The sequence below is a fragment of the Diabrotica undecimpunctata genome, chromosome 5, assembly GCF_040954645.1.
Source record: "Diabrotica undecimpunctata isolate CICGRU chromosome 5, icDiaUnde3, whole genome shotgun sequence".
In the NCBI taxonomy this organism is placed as follows: Eukaryota; Metazoa; Arthropoda; class Insecta; order Coleoptera; family Chrysomelidae; genus Diabrotica; species Diabrotica undecimpunctata.
Window position 1 is genome coordinate 103,111,037 of NC_092807.1, and position 16,445 is coordinate 103,127,481.

The 16,445-nt window shown below is 31.7% G+C and overlaps 1 protein-coding gene across 4 annotated transcripts in view; it reads right to left on the minus strand.

Annotated features, from left to right (window-relative positions):
* Window positions 1-2,027: 2,027 nt before the first annotated feature.
* The window catches only part of LOC140441595 (diuretic hormone receptor-like), an 890,067-nt gene continuing 875,649 nt past the window's right edge, over window positions 2,028-16,445 (minus strand). For all 4 annotated transcript variants that reach the window (XM_072532430.1, XM_072532429.1, XM_072532431.1 and 1 more), the window contains one exon: window positions 2,028-5,512. In XM_072532430.1, the coding sequence (XP_072388531.1) occupies window positions 5,338-5,512 (175 nt within the window). In that variant the 3' untranslated portion in view covers window positions 2,028-5,337. The remainder of the gene's footprint in view (window positions 5,513-16,445) is intronic.

Sequence of the window (16,445 nt, forward strand, 5' to 3'; positions counted from 1 at the left end):
ATTTGCTTGTATGTACATTGTTGTAAACTAATTAATAAAAAGTTTCCACAGGCATTTGTATCGATGCAGCAAGATGCTTTAACTTGAACTACTGATTTGTATTAAAAATATTAAAATTGTATCAATTTATTTTCACATCCATTGACGAAAGCGTATTCGAATATTCGAGTTTTTTTTATTTGAGTAATTTACAATCTACTGAATAAAGCAAAGACAAAGATGCATCGATAACCTCGTTCTTGTTATAGGTCGAAAAAGTTCGATTTAATACCAACAAGATGAAACTTATTTTAATCGATAGATTACACGGTGCTGCAAAGATTTTGATGTCTAAAAACAAAAGTGTGTTTCTAGCGTATTTTTTGGCGCTGAACTCAAATCCGTTGAGATGTTTATCCTATCACTTAAATAGACCCCCTCGTATTACATTTTCTTGCGGTAAGTCATCCAGACCTGTTACTGCAAAAGTATTCTTTACCACAAAACCATCCCTGTCACGTACAAAATTATGTAATCCAGTGCAAGCTTTCATAATTTCTGCAGCGAAATCGGGCTCTACATTTAGAGATCTATGAAATATGCGCTATTTGTTGCTGAGGAAGAGGTCAAAAGCGCACTTAACATACCGTCGAGCTCTAAAAATTAAACGATAAATTAACTTTATGATATTTAGTAAGTTTTTTGGAATGAAAATAAAGTTTCACTTATTCGCTAAATCAACAAAAAAACTTAACAGTATATTAAAAAAATCATTCAAACTCCCACATTAGGTTCGCATTTTTTTATCAGTGACCTATTTCGCCCGATACGATTATTGCATCTGCTTTCCTGTACTAAGTAATCTTGTTTACTAGATAACCATCAAAGGTCATATGTAAAACTGAATATTTATGATTTAATGAACTTTGTAATTGAAGCATTAAAAGTATATTCAGAATGTACGTACAGTGTTTGTAGCACTACGTAAATGAACGAAGAAATATGAATATACATGAGTGACTGCCGTTGTAGCCATGTCATTATGTGAACTGGACAAGCATTAAATTGTATAGAGGTAAATCCCTAGAGATGGTCGATGTGTCGGCAGCTTACATTTGCAGGAAATTGATACAGACAAAACGAAAGAAAAAACGGTAACTCCGAGGCAAAACTAACGAATCACTTACATTTGTTAAAAATATTTACATATAATGAAATATTTTCATTACAAGTAGGGTTTACAGGGTGTTTTATTTTAATGTAAAATGAGGAAAAATCATAATTGTTTAGCTATAATCAATTTTTTTTGTAAGTGATTCCATCATTAATTTTCTTTAAATTCTTCTGTAAATTCCACAAAAAAACTAAGTTCCTGTATCTGGCTCTATACCATTTATTTATTTATTTATTTATTTTTACGCACAACAAGCCTTTAAGGCCTAGGGCATTTTTTTTAAAATATAATCCCAATATAAACTAATTACAATTATTTTAAACAAAACTTTAACTTAAATATGTATATACAACATTCTTTACTGCTCTGAAGGACCTTGTGAATAATATTTCTCCATTCGCTTCTATTTTGTGCCTCACCTTCACGTGTTTAAGGTCTTCCTCCACTTTGCTAATTCACCTCGTTCTGGGTCTACCCCTTCTTTGGGGGCTGATTAGTTTTCTGGTTATTACTAGTTTAGGCATTCTGTTTGCTGCCATTCTTTCCACATGTCCCAACCATCTCATTCTTTGTGACTTGACGAACTTAGTAATGGTAGGTTCTTTGTATAAAGCCATTAATTCATTGTTGGTTCTTCTCTCCCAACCATCTTCTGTCTTTCGTCCTCCGAATATGCGTCTCAATATTTTCCTTTTCCATCTTTCCAGAGTATCCTCTTCCTTCTTATTATTGTCGGCTATTATGACTGTATCGTCGGCATACCTAATGTTGTTAATTAAACTTCCGTTCACTTTTATGCCGACTGTCTCGTTTTCCAAAGCTTCTTGTATGATATTTACCAAAGCTTCAGAAGAAGCATTAAACAATATCTCCTTATCTCCACTTCTTCTGACACCTCTCCTCCAATTTTCACATTTTATCGTTGGCTGTAGTCTAAATTTGATATCAATGTTACATCACTCACATCCAGATTCTTGTTTTTGAATACTTCTATAAGTCGGTCATGTTTTACCTTATCGAATGACTTGGTGTAGTATATAAAGCATACATAAAGATCTCGATTAACATCCAAACATCTTTGGGCCATCACGTTAAAAGAAAATAGTGATGATAGCAACTCAAGTCCTCGTAGACACTTTGTCTGAGGACCAGCAACTTCAAGTAGAGTCGTACATCAAATCCACTGGTAACTTTAACATCTTAATATATAAGATCGAATAATGTAAACTTAATTTTAACCTACAATTTTTAACGGGTTTTTACCCAGATATTTAGTGGCTTAAAACATGTATACCTAGACACTGATGATGGAATATGGATTGGTTTTGTCTTTATGATATAACCCGATTGGGTTTTTTAATTATATATCTTTGATAAAGATTTTAATAGTTTTTTTCTTCTGTTAATGTTTTAAATATTTAAAGAACAACAATTAATAAAAATTAAATAAATCAAGAATTAAAATAAATATTAAAAAAAATGCTTATTTAAATGAAAAAAAGAACTGAAGGAATGGAAAATGGGCTACATATATAAAAAGGGAAATAAAAAATCCATACAGGATTATACAGGAATATGCGTAACATCTTCTGTGGGTAGGTTGTATTGAAAAAGCATTAAAGAAAATATGGGGGAACAGCTGCGAACTATAGAAGAAAAGAATCGTACGTCAAAATTAGCTTATAAAAATTTGAGAATTAGTGCAAAGAAAAGAAAAAGTCACAAACGTATTAAACGACTCACTCAACAGTTTAGAGAAATAGACAAAATTAATAAAAAAACAATAAATTAATATTTAAACGCTCTGGCAGATGACCAAATACTGACAAACGCCATAAGCCAGAATACGGCCAAGGAAATGTAAATATAACAGCACTACAGGCCCTAGAAACCCATAGTTTCGATGGTCTTAACTAGTTCTTTTCCACTTTTTACGGTCCATCACTTGTACTTTCCAGTCTCCTCTTCCCATTTCTTTTATGTCGGTCCAGACGGCACTTCCTTTTTGGTCTCCCTCTTCTTTTCTTTCCTTGTTTCCCTACTTACAGGACCTTAGGACGTGTTTTTCTTTTGGCATTCGTAAAACATGTCCCAACCATCTAACTCTCTGTGCTCGGATCTTTTGTGGTAATCTGAGTCTCTTACAAATATCTATTAGCTCCTGGTTTGTTTTCTGCGCTATTACCTATTTAATTTTTTTCTTCTTTTTGATACATTGTACAAGTTTCACATTAATACAATACTGTTGGTCTTACTACTGCTTCATAAGTTCGAATCTTAACTGCCCTGGATACCTTTTTGCCTTTAACAATAATCCTATTGCTTTGCTGCTTTTTAACAACCGCGTGTCTATTTCTCTTTCATCGCCTTCTCTATTTGTATCTGTTAATCCAAAATAATTATATTCTGTTCAAACTTTTACAAATTTGCACTCTGCGTCATTCGTTCTTAGAGTGATCCATCTATTTTCTTCTGCATTTTTCTCTCTCTTAACAAAAGACAACAATGCGTAGGTTTAGCAAATGATTTGATGTTTTTGGCACGTTTAAGAATAGAACTTCGAAAAATATTTACAAAATTTGATGTAAAAGATGCAAACTATGGCCTGACTATAAGTATAAAAAAATGAGAGGAAAAAACGTTTCAGAATTTGATTATTTTGAATTAATAGTTACAAATAGAGGAGGCAAAGCAACAGAAATAGATACGTTGGGGTTGAGAGGCAGCAAAGCAGTAGGATCATTAAATACACTGTTGAAGGCAACAAACTTGTCCAGAGCAGCTAAGATTAGAACTTTTGAAACAGTGGTGAGACCAACAGTATTGTATCCATGTGAAACTTAGACAATGTATCAAAAAGAAGAAGAAACTTGGGAGAGGAAAAAAAAAGGCCTATTTAGCAATCTCATCTATGATTTCCTTAAATGGTATAACGGATTTGTCCCTTTTATTAAAAAGATTATTGACACTACTAATCAGGTTAAAAACCATTTTTATTTCTTTTATATTATTTTTAGTAGCAATGTGCGGTTTTCTAAAAATGTTTTTCTGGATCTTTAAAATAAGGTCCACGAAATAAATAAAGAAAATTATAAAAGCTACGATTCGTAAATTTTTAGAAAAGTCATTCATAAACTCATTAAAACCATTTTGTTATAACCCGGTTTATTACGATTTTATTCAGAGATGTTTCTTAAATAACGTATTTTTAAAAAATTTTCTTCCTATTTACAAATGTGGTGTATATATGTTACACTAAAAATTTCCGGGGAGTTATATGTGCTTTTTGTAGTTTTCCGGGTTTGACACACCGAACTTTTTACCTATTTTTATTTACTTAAAAAAACTATTTGTCCATAAAGAAACAGAGGCTATAAAAAGCAAATGAAGCGGTGAATATCTTTTGAAGATTTTACGTAAAAACAACGGTTTATTACTAATATAATAGCAAACTTACTATAAATAAAAGTTAAAAAGAGTGTGTATGTGTGTGTATATGTGTGTGTAGGTGTGTGTGTGTGTGTGTGTGTGCTTCGATAGCTTGCTGTGGACTGTATGTTTTTTCTCTTGTCAACGGTTTCTTTAAACTTGTTGCTGCTGATCGATATATACTACAGGGAAAAAACAAAAGGACAAAAAAGATTAAAAGGAGGCAGGATAACGAACATTACAAAAGCAATGATTATTCACAAATTTCCTTTAATCACCTGCATCAATAACAACACCATGTACTTTCAGCACAATGGAAACAAATTATAGTTACTTATCTTTTCAGTGATTTTTCTTACTGGTTATAATAATGTGCCAGAGTTTGGTTTTTGAAATACCCTATTATAAATATTTATATCTGATGCTGAAATATTTTTTAGTCCAGACATCATCAGTTTTGTGAGTTTATGAACGAAGTCTGCTAGAGAGAAGTTTACAAATTACTATAGTAGATTAACTAACTTTTTGTCAATTGTCGGTCAAATACATTAACAAAACAAAACGATTTCTGAAAAACAACAAACATATCGTACATAACATAGTACAAAAATTCAAGGAAGTTATTTCCACCGAGGCCGTTTTTAAAAATAACTGAATAGTCTCTTAAGGAATGAATAGAGTTTGAAATCAAACATTGAAAACACGATCTGATATTCCTCAGTTTTAGCTTTTCACACACTGTGATATCGGGATGCTCACACGCTCCCCCCGTAGCTAGGTCTCGGCGGGTATAGAAAGGGACTTCGAGCTTTGGGGGTGCCGTTGGTGGGTCTAGTGCCTCCCCCATTTACGGTGACAATGGTGGTGGTGGTAATTTCCGAAGCACACGATTCCCTTTTGTGATAGATGTTGGTTGGTTGACTATATAACCTAAAAAAGAAATCATTTAGTTAATATACCATTCCACAATAGTTTTAATTTCAATTGTTTTCCAATCATTTTTTTAAATACATGCATTATAAACATTTAAATAATAATTAAGAAGATATCAAACATAAAATATTTACATATATAGGTATCTTATTTTCCACTTTAGTAATACATGTTTGGAATTGCTTATTATTTATTACAATACGGAGTTTCGTTTACTCAATTTAATGTTTTATAAAACCATTCTGGAATATTTTTATATACTAAAATTGTTTCTTTATTAATTGATTATATTTTTACAAATTCGAGGTTGAATTCGTAATAGATTCTTAACTGTCAAAAAATTAAACATTATATAGACCATTTATTCTAGGTATAGTCGACACGTAATTTCGTGAGAAAATTTATAGGAACCAGAGGAGTAAAATACTACTAAAATGGCAACACTGTTAGAGTTACCACTACTTTATTGAACAGTAGCGTAGATATCTAATTTTTAATTAAATAAAAGTTTTTATTTTTATTTAAGAAAAAGTTTCATTTTCTATAAAGTTTAAATAAAAAATATTGGTGTTGTTAACTTCTGTGATATATCTAGGAAGTGATAACACTAATCGACTCGGCTAAATAGAACTTATTGTAAAATAACAATACCTATAAAAAATTGTCAATAAAAGTAATTATCACATACAATTAAATAAATTTTTTATGTACAAGTATTTTAGTATACAAACGTTTTAATAACACAACTGCTCATAAGTTTTAAAACTTATGATCACATTTTATCCCTGATAACTTAGTTATTGTAATAAAAAAATAAAGAATTAATTTTTTTAATTATATACAGCGTATTCTATTAACAACTTTGGTTTGACACCGTGTGAGAGAAGACTTAGTATCTCAATAATTTAAAAATGGGTAATAGGTCTAAAACTTTTATGAACATCTTTTTTATATATCTAGCAGGTATTTTATAATAACTTAACCTGTACTTTGATTATTTTAAATTAAATTATGTTGTATGTTTTTGTTCTATCATGAAGTGTATTTGTACTCTATATTCAAAGATATATAAGCAAAACGAGAATTTGTACAATTACAATAAAAATAAAGGTTTCAACTAACACCTAGTTGGAAATAAGAACTTAATAATCTACTCATAATCACTGTTATCACTAGTATCAGTTGTATCTTCTATATTTATAGTTCATTTGGTTAATGCTGGTAAATATTTAACATAGTCATTTTCCACTGCGATTACATGTTTGATTACACTTTTCCAGTTGGTTGCTGTGATCTTTGTGACTTCTCTTCTAATTAACTGGAGAGCAGTAGACAAAAATTTAGGAGCCACGTTTCTTCTTCTTCTATTACCTTTAAGTTGTGTCCATATTAACTCTATTGGGTTCAATTTACAATAGTAAGGAGGAAGTAATTGTAATACTCGGCATACCAAGCACGGTATGCCCATTACTGCGAGTACAGTTATCAACAACATATTCCTTCTGGTACTGTCTACTGTCAACAACTTCCAACAATTCCTTTTTACTATATGATGCTTCAAAGTACAAATCTTTCTCAAACAAATTCTTGAATTTGTAATTTGTTTCAAGTAATATTTGGAATTTTCTCATTAATCTTGAATAATATGATACGTTGTCCATGATAATCACACTATATTTAGGTAATCTCGGAAGAAGAGGTTCCTTTAATATTTTTTTGTAGGTATTAATAATACATCATCGATCCATCTATTTTCTCCACCGCAGTGTAAAATTATAATTCTCTGTCCTGTCATGTAGGTAAGATGTTTCTCCTATAGTCTTGTAGCAGATTGCTTTGGACACTCTGATAAATATGTTTCTACAATTCCTTCTGATTTAGACAATTTAGAACACAATTCTTCATAAACATGTTTCAGCATATGTTTGGATGGTATCATCAGAGAGGTATTGAAAATGTCGCTTACATTTTACTACACGGCTTTGTAAAGATATTCCAATTGATTAGAGGGTTCCGCTGGCTCTTCAGCTGCAGAAGTTAGTTTTATAAAAACTAAATTCTGTTTTTTTCTTCAAAAAAAAACATTAAACGTTTACATCTATGGTTCCTGAGTTGAACTTTCTTTATACTTCATTTCCATCATATTGATAGCTGAAAGCATTATAATTGACGCTCGAACTTCTTGTGCGATATATATGTATATATATATATATAATATATATATATATATATATATATATATATATATATATATATATAGATTTTTCAAACCATGATTCACAAATTGAACCCTCCTATCCTGATGATAATCTAGATTCACGTCTTTATTTTTTTACAGATATTAATAATAAATCGTCGATGCATCCATTTTCTACACCGCAGTGTAAAATTATAATTCTGTCCTTTATTGGGTAATGAATTAGAACACTTTTTGTTATTATTCGTCCAACTTTTTTCACGGTGTCATGAATACCATACCAGGTTTCATCCAAATAAACAATATTTCGTTTAAAAATAAAGTTTAAAATAATATAAAATATTATACCTGCCTACCCAATTGTAAACCACTGGACGGTCGAAACGAAATTTATTGGGATAAACTACTTTATGGTTTCGGTTGCTCAGGCAAAAATTGTTATCTTACGCAAAGAATGCATCGATGATAACTTTATCTGAGCGACTGTACATATTTTACCAGGCTCATCTAAATGTAAATATCGATGAGAATATTAAAACTTTGTATTATTATACATCTTAGTCATTGATAATTTTGCAGTTAATAACTACTCCTGGTAGAGTACTTTTATTTTATTTTTTATTGTCTGCTTTTATTACAGATAAATATATTTTTACACAGTCTCACCGAAATACGAGGCGACTATATCAGCGATATCAAGTGGTGTCTTTGGTCAGTGTTGCTTTCATACGATGACCTTGATATAATAATTAAGACCATCAAAAAGAGAGGAGAATGTTTATGTTCAATCTAGGACTCGCTGGTGTCTCCCTTTTGCTTTATGTATGTATATTATCATAAACAAATAAAAGCAAGAGGAATATAAATAAACTATAATTAAAGCAAGTAAACAGATTAAATAAATAACAAACATCTTCTTCTTATGGTGCCTATCCGTTACGGATGTTTGACACTAACATGGTTATTCTGACGTTGTTGACTGCTGCTCTGAAAAGTCCGGTAGTGGTTAAGTTAAACCATTTTCGTAGGTTATGCAGCCAGGGAATTCTTCTTCGTCCTGGACCTCTTTTCCCATGCACTTTACCTTGAAGTATGGGCCGAAGTAGGTCATATCGTTGTTCATTGCGCATTATATGGCCCAGGTATTCTAGTTTGCGACGTTTTATGGTTACGACTAGTTCGCGCTTTTTACCCATTCTATGTAGTACTTCTTCGTTGGTAACTCTGTCTATCCAGGAAATCCTCAACATGCGTCTATAGCACCACATATTGGAATGCTTCGAGTCTCTTCAGTGATGTTTCAGTTAAGGTCCATGACTCCACACTAACACACATACAGAAGATTATAAGTACCAATTAAAAATATGCGTGATAAAGACAAAAAAACCAGTAGTTATTCATAATTCAGATTTCCTTACAAAAGGTGGACGAATTAGCGTAAAAACCCAGCTTTTTCGAAAACTAAATCTTATGAGACGAACTTTGGATATCTATATCACACAAACCTTTCATCTACAAAATCAAACAGGAGTATGCTAAAATATGATACGGCAAGTAAAGCCAATCGCAATGACTTTGTAGCGTTATAAACTTCACATCTTTATTAATTTATATTTAAATAAGTATTTTATTTTAATTTATTTATTAATTTATTAATTCCTTAACTTACAGTTTCTTTTTTTACTTTTTTTTTTCTTTAAAAAATAGTTGGCACCCTCTCTCTTTCTGTTCGGTAGACTAAATATTCTGCTCTATTTTGACAGAAGAGCTAATTCACAATAGACATATGTTCTATGGCTTCTGTGCTATACTTCTTTGTAGTCATTCACCACTATTTTAGTTAATCCGCTTTTCTAACGTGGTGGGATATTTTTTTTGTGTGTAGTTGAAATTTATAAAAGAACGAAATATAAAATAAGGTTCATTTTATGGTCTGCAGAAATCTCTTGGGGTGAGTACTTTTATTGTAACCTATATTTTATAATTCTGGCAGGTTTTTTAAATATTCATAACCTTACTTCTTCCAAAGCCACGTTTCTGATTGTATGCATGTAAGAATCTTACAAAACTTAGCTAATTTTAATAAGAATTTTATTTTACTTTATCCTTGCCATCTGCTATTTGTTTAATTGTGATTTTGTAAAATAATTGGCAATGAAGTCAATTTGCTTTGATGTCTCGCTAATACACCCTGTGTCATATTCTAGTTTATGGAATAATTTATTAAATAAGACGAGGAATTAACCACATCCAACCAACTAAGACTACAGCTTTCTTCAAGAGCACTCAAATGGCAAATACCTAAGACCTACCTACATAATCTAAAGGCAAAAACATCCTATACAGAAGCAAGCAACCCATCGATGCCATAAGTATCATTTAATTTTATTGTAAAGCTATAGGCAGGGTTTGCTAGTGTAAAATATCATTTATACAGAAGTAAAAAACTTCAAAATTTGTATATTGGTATAAAAAAACCTTTCAACATACATCAACTGTAAGCTTAGGGTAATGTATGACTCGTTGCTCGATATTTTTGGATTCCTTAATATTAACATTTTTTTGACAGATGTACATGACAAGGTAGATTCTACTAATTTAATTAAATTCAATAGATTAAACAATAAACTTATTAATCTTATCAGGGTTAAAGCTTTGCATGATCATGCTTCTCATGAAACAAATAACAAAAAATTTTCAGAATTTAAATTTTATCCTAGAATAAAAAACCTTACCGATATCAACTTTGCAGAAGATGAGATTAAACTTCTAAACTATGGTCTCAAATACTCAGTTCCTAAAGATTTGGCTTTAAACGATCTTGAGAGTCTATCCATTGACACCGACATAGTAATCCAAAAACATTATTCATTATTTCTTTCCCAAAGAACGTTAACGAGAAATTCCTGTTACTGTTACATCAATAAATTTAAAAACAAAATTTCGTCATTATCAAATGCTTCAGATACTTTAAACTCTCTTTTTCTCATAATTTTTTCTTCAAGCAAACACAATCACAGCTTAAGACCCTTAAATCAATCAAACATAAAATTTCTAGACACAACCTAATTTTTTCTAAGGCTGACAAAGGTAATTGTTTGGTTATTTAGACCGTGATTCATACAACAATAAAGTGTCTTCTTTTTAAGATGACAATCACTTCACTCTTATACCAACTGATCCTTCTAAGGTATTTATATCCAAACTCAAAAAACATTCTGATTTTCATTCAAATCATGATGCTCCCTACAACAAACTACCTGGTAACCCTCTTACTCCAAGTTTGTATGGTTTGCCTAAGATACATAAAGTTGGAATTCCCATTCGTCCCGTTGTTAGTTTTATTAACACTCTAGTGTCTATTTTATCTAAATTCATCTTAGTAGCTTAAAAAATCAATTTTACTCCTCATTTTACTGTAATAAATTCATATCAATTGGTTGATAAACTACATCTCATTAGTCTCAATCCTGACATAACTTTCTTTTGACATTAGCAATTTATTTATTTCAGTGCCCAAACTCGAAACTCTTAGTCTGGTAAAAACACTCCTAGTTAACAAGTCTATTCAGTCCAACGTCATTTCATCGATACTGGATATCCTTGAATTATGTCTATCTCAAGATTTCTTCCGGTTCAATAACAAATTTTACAAACAACCCGATGGTCTAGCAATGGGCAGTTACTTATCCCCCTTCCTGGCTGATGTCTTTATGGATCATTTAGAATCCAATCACATCATAAAAAATCCTAAAATTTTACATTGGTTCCGTTATGTTAATAACTGTTTAGTCTTCATTTCAGGTAATCATGACTCAGCTTAACAAATACTTCTTAAAATTAATCATATCCATCCAAATATCAAATTTACTATGTAATTAGAATCTTCCCAAGCCATCTCTCTAGATTTATCTATTACCAGACTCAACAATCAATTTGACTTTGGTATCTTTCGTAAACCCACCATAAACCGGTTATGTCATTCATTCTTATTCCAATCACCCTTTATCACACAAATTAGCTGCTTTTAGAAGTTTCATAAACAGACTATATTTCATACCTATTTCAACTGACTCCTTTAATAAAGAACTCAACGTCATAAAACAAATAGCTGTCAACAATGGTTATGATCCTTTTATAATAGATAAACTCATCCGTAAAAAAGAATCCAGATTGCTTTAAAATTCTGCTTTTAATCAATCTTTTTCTTCTACCCTAATTTATAGGTCTTTACCATAAATATCACACCCGACATTATCTGAAAAGATCAGATGTATTTTAATTAATTCTTCAGAAAACACACACATAATACCTTTTAAAGTTGGAAATACTCTTAACCATTTCTTGACAAATACCAAAGATAATACACTATAGGAACCGTAGTGGGGTTTACAGACTGACTTGTTCTGATTGCGATGCCTCCTACATTGGCAGGAGTTATAGGTCACTTCCAACTATAATTGGTTTCAAATGAGTGTAGAGTAATAAATCATGAAGTGTCATAAAATTTGCCTGAATTTCGGTGTCGTCATGGGCGTAGGCAAATGGTCGGATGTCAACTTCGTCGTCAAAAATTGATGTACCTCAAAATATCATATTTTGGATATTTTGTGATAACCAATTTTATTTAATTTTTCGATTAACTTATTCTTCAAACTCGTATTCCATTATATGGTCATTAAAGCTAATTACATTTTTATTTATAAAAACAAATTCACTTCCTTACTGAACGAATAAAAGCATTAGAAGAAACTGATAAGGGTATGACGCACCTCCTAATATTACTAAGAACTAAAATAAATCAACATGAAGACTAATAACGCGTAATGAGGTTTTACTTACACTTTCATTATAATCCCTCTTTTATTTTATTATTATCATTCGACATTCGATATTCGAGTTAGTAATTGTTACTACACCAATTAAACGTACAGTAATATTGTGATATAGAAATAGTGAAAAAGTTATAAAATGGCGACATTTACTCCAAAGAAAAGAGGTGTAAAAAATTCTCCGCTATCTGTTAGTGAAAAAGTTATAATTTTAAATGTATATGATTGCATAAAACACGATCACCCTAGTTTGTCTGTGCAAGAAAGTGTTGAGCGATGTGCCCGAATGACTGGAATTGGACAGTCCACGATTTTTAAATTATTGCGAGAAAGAAAGATATCAGGCCAGTTAAGTCCATGCAAGAGAAAATCAGGAAGACCAATAAAAATCTTAGGTAAAGACACCAAACGTGACATTCGAAGAAAAGTTCATTCGTTTTATTTTAAAAAGGAAATACCCACCCTTGACAAAATACTAATGGAGATAAGCCAAGATAACGATATTCCTTTGATATCCAGAAAACTTTTATGGAAAACTTTAAAAAGTATGAATTTTTCCTGGGAAAAGCACAATCGAAAGGCACTATTACTGGAAAGTGATGAAATCATTTGCTGGAGACGAAAATATTTGAGAACTATAAAACAGTACCGCAGAGAGCACAAGAAAATTTTTTATCTTGATGAGACGTGGATAAACGAAGGTTATATAGTCCAAAAAATGTGGCAAGATAAAAATGTAACAAGTGCTCGCCAAGCTTTCATAGAAGGCCTTTCGACGGGTATTAAAGTGCCTTCGGGAAAAGGGAAGAGGCTTATAATTGCTCACATTGGAAGCGAAGAAGGATTTTTAAAAGAAGGTTTGTTAAGCTTTGAGTCGTGTCGGACGGGAGATTATCATGAGGACATGAATTAGGATGTCTTCGAAGACTACTTCGGGGAAATGTTAAAATTTCTTCCAGCTGATTCGGTCGTGGTTATGGATAATGCAAGCTACCATTCAAGGCACATAGAGAAGGTACCAACTTCAGCTTGGAGAAAGCAAGAACTGGCTGTCAAATAAAGGTATTCAGTTTGAGACGAATTCAATAAAGAAGGAACTACTAGCCGTAGTAAAACAACATAAATCTCGCTTCATAAAATATGCCGTAGAAGATGTAGCAGAAAAGTATGAAGTAACTGTGCTACGCCTACCGCCATATCATTGCGAATTAAATCCCATAGAACTTATATGGGTACAAGTTAAAGGATATGTTGCAAGGCACAATACCACATTGTTTGATCAAGCCATTATGGAAATCACATCAGAAAACTGGCAAAAAGCAATCCAGCATGTTTTAAAAGAGGAAGATAAAATGTGGGAACTGGACAACTTGGTCGATCAGGTGGTTGACCCTATAATTATAACACCAGGGGATGATGACAGTTCTTCGGATGAAGACTATAGTGATGTAGAATTGTAATAACGTATCCAGTAAAGTTTTTGTAGTTTTTGTGAATAAATTGATTTAAACTCCCCACAAGTGTTTCAATATGTAAAGTTCATTCGTGTGTGTTTGTGAGTATTTCCCGATTTCGGTTCGTATATATTTTATTGTTACATTTTATATTTTTTTAATAACACTGTTCTGCTGTATTACATTTTTATTTCCTTTAATATGATTTTTAAGAATGCATATTCTTTTGTCAATTAACCCACTAGCGCGCCTCTGGCTCAGTGTTTATCTGTCGATAACAATGGACTAATCCCTTAAAACAGGGTGATACCTACCTGCTCTTTATGAAACGACAGAATTTTGCAATGCGGACGGAATTTATTGACGGATTATTGACGGATTACCCTGTAGCGCTTTTGAATACTTCATGAGATTTTATTACTCTACACTCATTAGAAATAGATTATAGATCTATAGAACGCTCTAAAAGAGATAATACATCAGCTTTTTACCATGACCTTAAAGTTAACAATCATCATTTTAACATACCTGACGGTGTCAAATAAATTCACAACATCCAAGATACGAACACTTTACGGTTGGATTTGTATGAGGACCTTGAGATTTGCAGAGACATAAGGACTAGCCCCAATTGTGTCAACCGCCAAACTACCCTAAATCTACCTTTTACTCAACCTTCTACCTTTGGTCGCATTATAATTTAAATTTAAATATGCAAACCATATATTGATGTCTCCACTGCAATTTTAGTGTTAGCTACAAGTACCAAAAGTTTTAATAAATGTTTTTTATACCAATATACAAATTTTGAAGTTTTTTACTTCTGTATAAGTTTTTTAACTAAGGTATACAGCCAACTACTAGGATTTTCCCATTAATTTTTATTTTTTAAATATCATTATGATTAGTTAATGCATTGTTTTGTCTGTTACCAGCTAAATTTTTATGGTTTAATTCATAGTTTAAGACAAGACGGATTCACACTTGAGAGACTGAGCTAGACGAAGCATAGACGATAAGTTCCCATAGTTGATTGGGGTATTATTTTATAATAGTATTTCAATTCTCTTTGATAGTCTTATCGTTACAACTTTCATAGCTGATTGTCACGTAAGTATCTATGTAAAGCAACAGTATAATTTTGGATATAAAAAACATTATAAAAAATCAATATAGATACACAAGGTAACACAAAACAATTATCATACAATACTGTAAGGGCCTGCGTAGCGCAAGCGGTAGGATGCTTGCCTCGCATGCCGGTGGTCCGGAGTTAGAATCCTACCGCCGGCAAGAATAACTAGACATTTTTAAAAAATGTCTATAGGCCCCAGGTCGACTCAGCCTGAATAAAATGAGTACCTTGGATAAACCAGGGGTAATAATAGGCGGTTGAAGCGTAGCACTGGCCATGTTACCTTCCTTGTATACCGTAGGCCCTAGATATAGCAGACTGCCCTGCTATACTCCCAAAGCCGCGAAGCGGTATAAAACGGGAGACTATTATATACTGTAAATACGTGTTTAAATAAACTTAAAATGTTCCGTTAACAGTTAAAGATAAATTTACTTTGATCAAATGAAAGGCAGATATCGAGCACAGTTTTATTATGCACTTGCTCATAATGAAGTACCTATTCTTTCTTCGGCAATTTGGGTGTATTTAATAAATAACTTCATGGACAATATTCTATCCATTTTTTGCTTATTTTAGACATTTGCTGTTGAAAGAAGACATTTACGCTGGCTTTATTAATGATTTTTAGTCCTTTAAATGTATCTGTTAGAAGTAAATCTCTCTCTAAATACCATGACTAGGACATGGTATTGGCGTTTTATGAACTTCGGTCTTCTTTAGATTTAATAGAGAAACACCCAAGTTGTTTTTCTTCCCACAACCTTAAACTATAATTAAAAAAAAATCGGTTGCCTGTAAAGTCGGTTTTACGGGCGAAGATTTTACGTGACAACGTCTTTTTCTCGGTAGAATATTTATTGATATGAATATTATTAAATTGCACAATAGGAACAAGGAATTGAATGAAAATAAGAATTGCACAAATTTTAACTATAGAAATATATTTTGTTTACTAAAACATTGTACATGTAAACTTAAACTTAACTAATTTCTATTTGAGTGATTTTGTTGAGGATAGGACGATGATAGGAGAAATAGCATCGCACCAGCGGACCGATCATGTTTGAGTGGGAGCCACAACCTAATTTAAGACGTTGTCACGTCAAAAGGCAAAATAGTATAGTATTATAGAGCAGAAACTTTAATATCCATTATCCAAAAATGTTTAAACTAAAGATTAAATAACTCACTAATTTCACAAATTTTAAATACTTTAATTTTAATTATATAGATAAGCATAAGGTAAATATTGTAATGTGTTCTCTAATATGAAAATTAATTATTCACAATTTTAAACCCCTAAAACCCT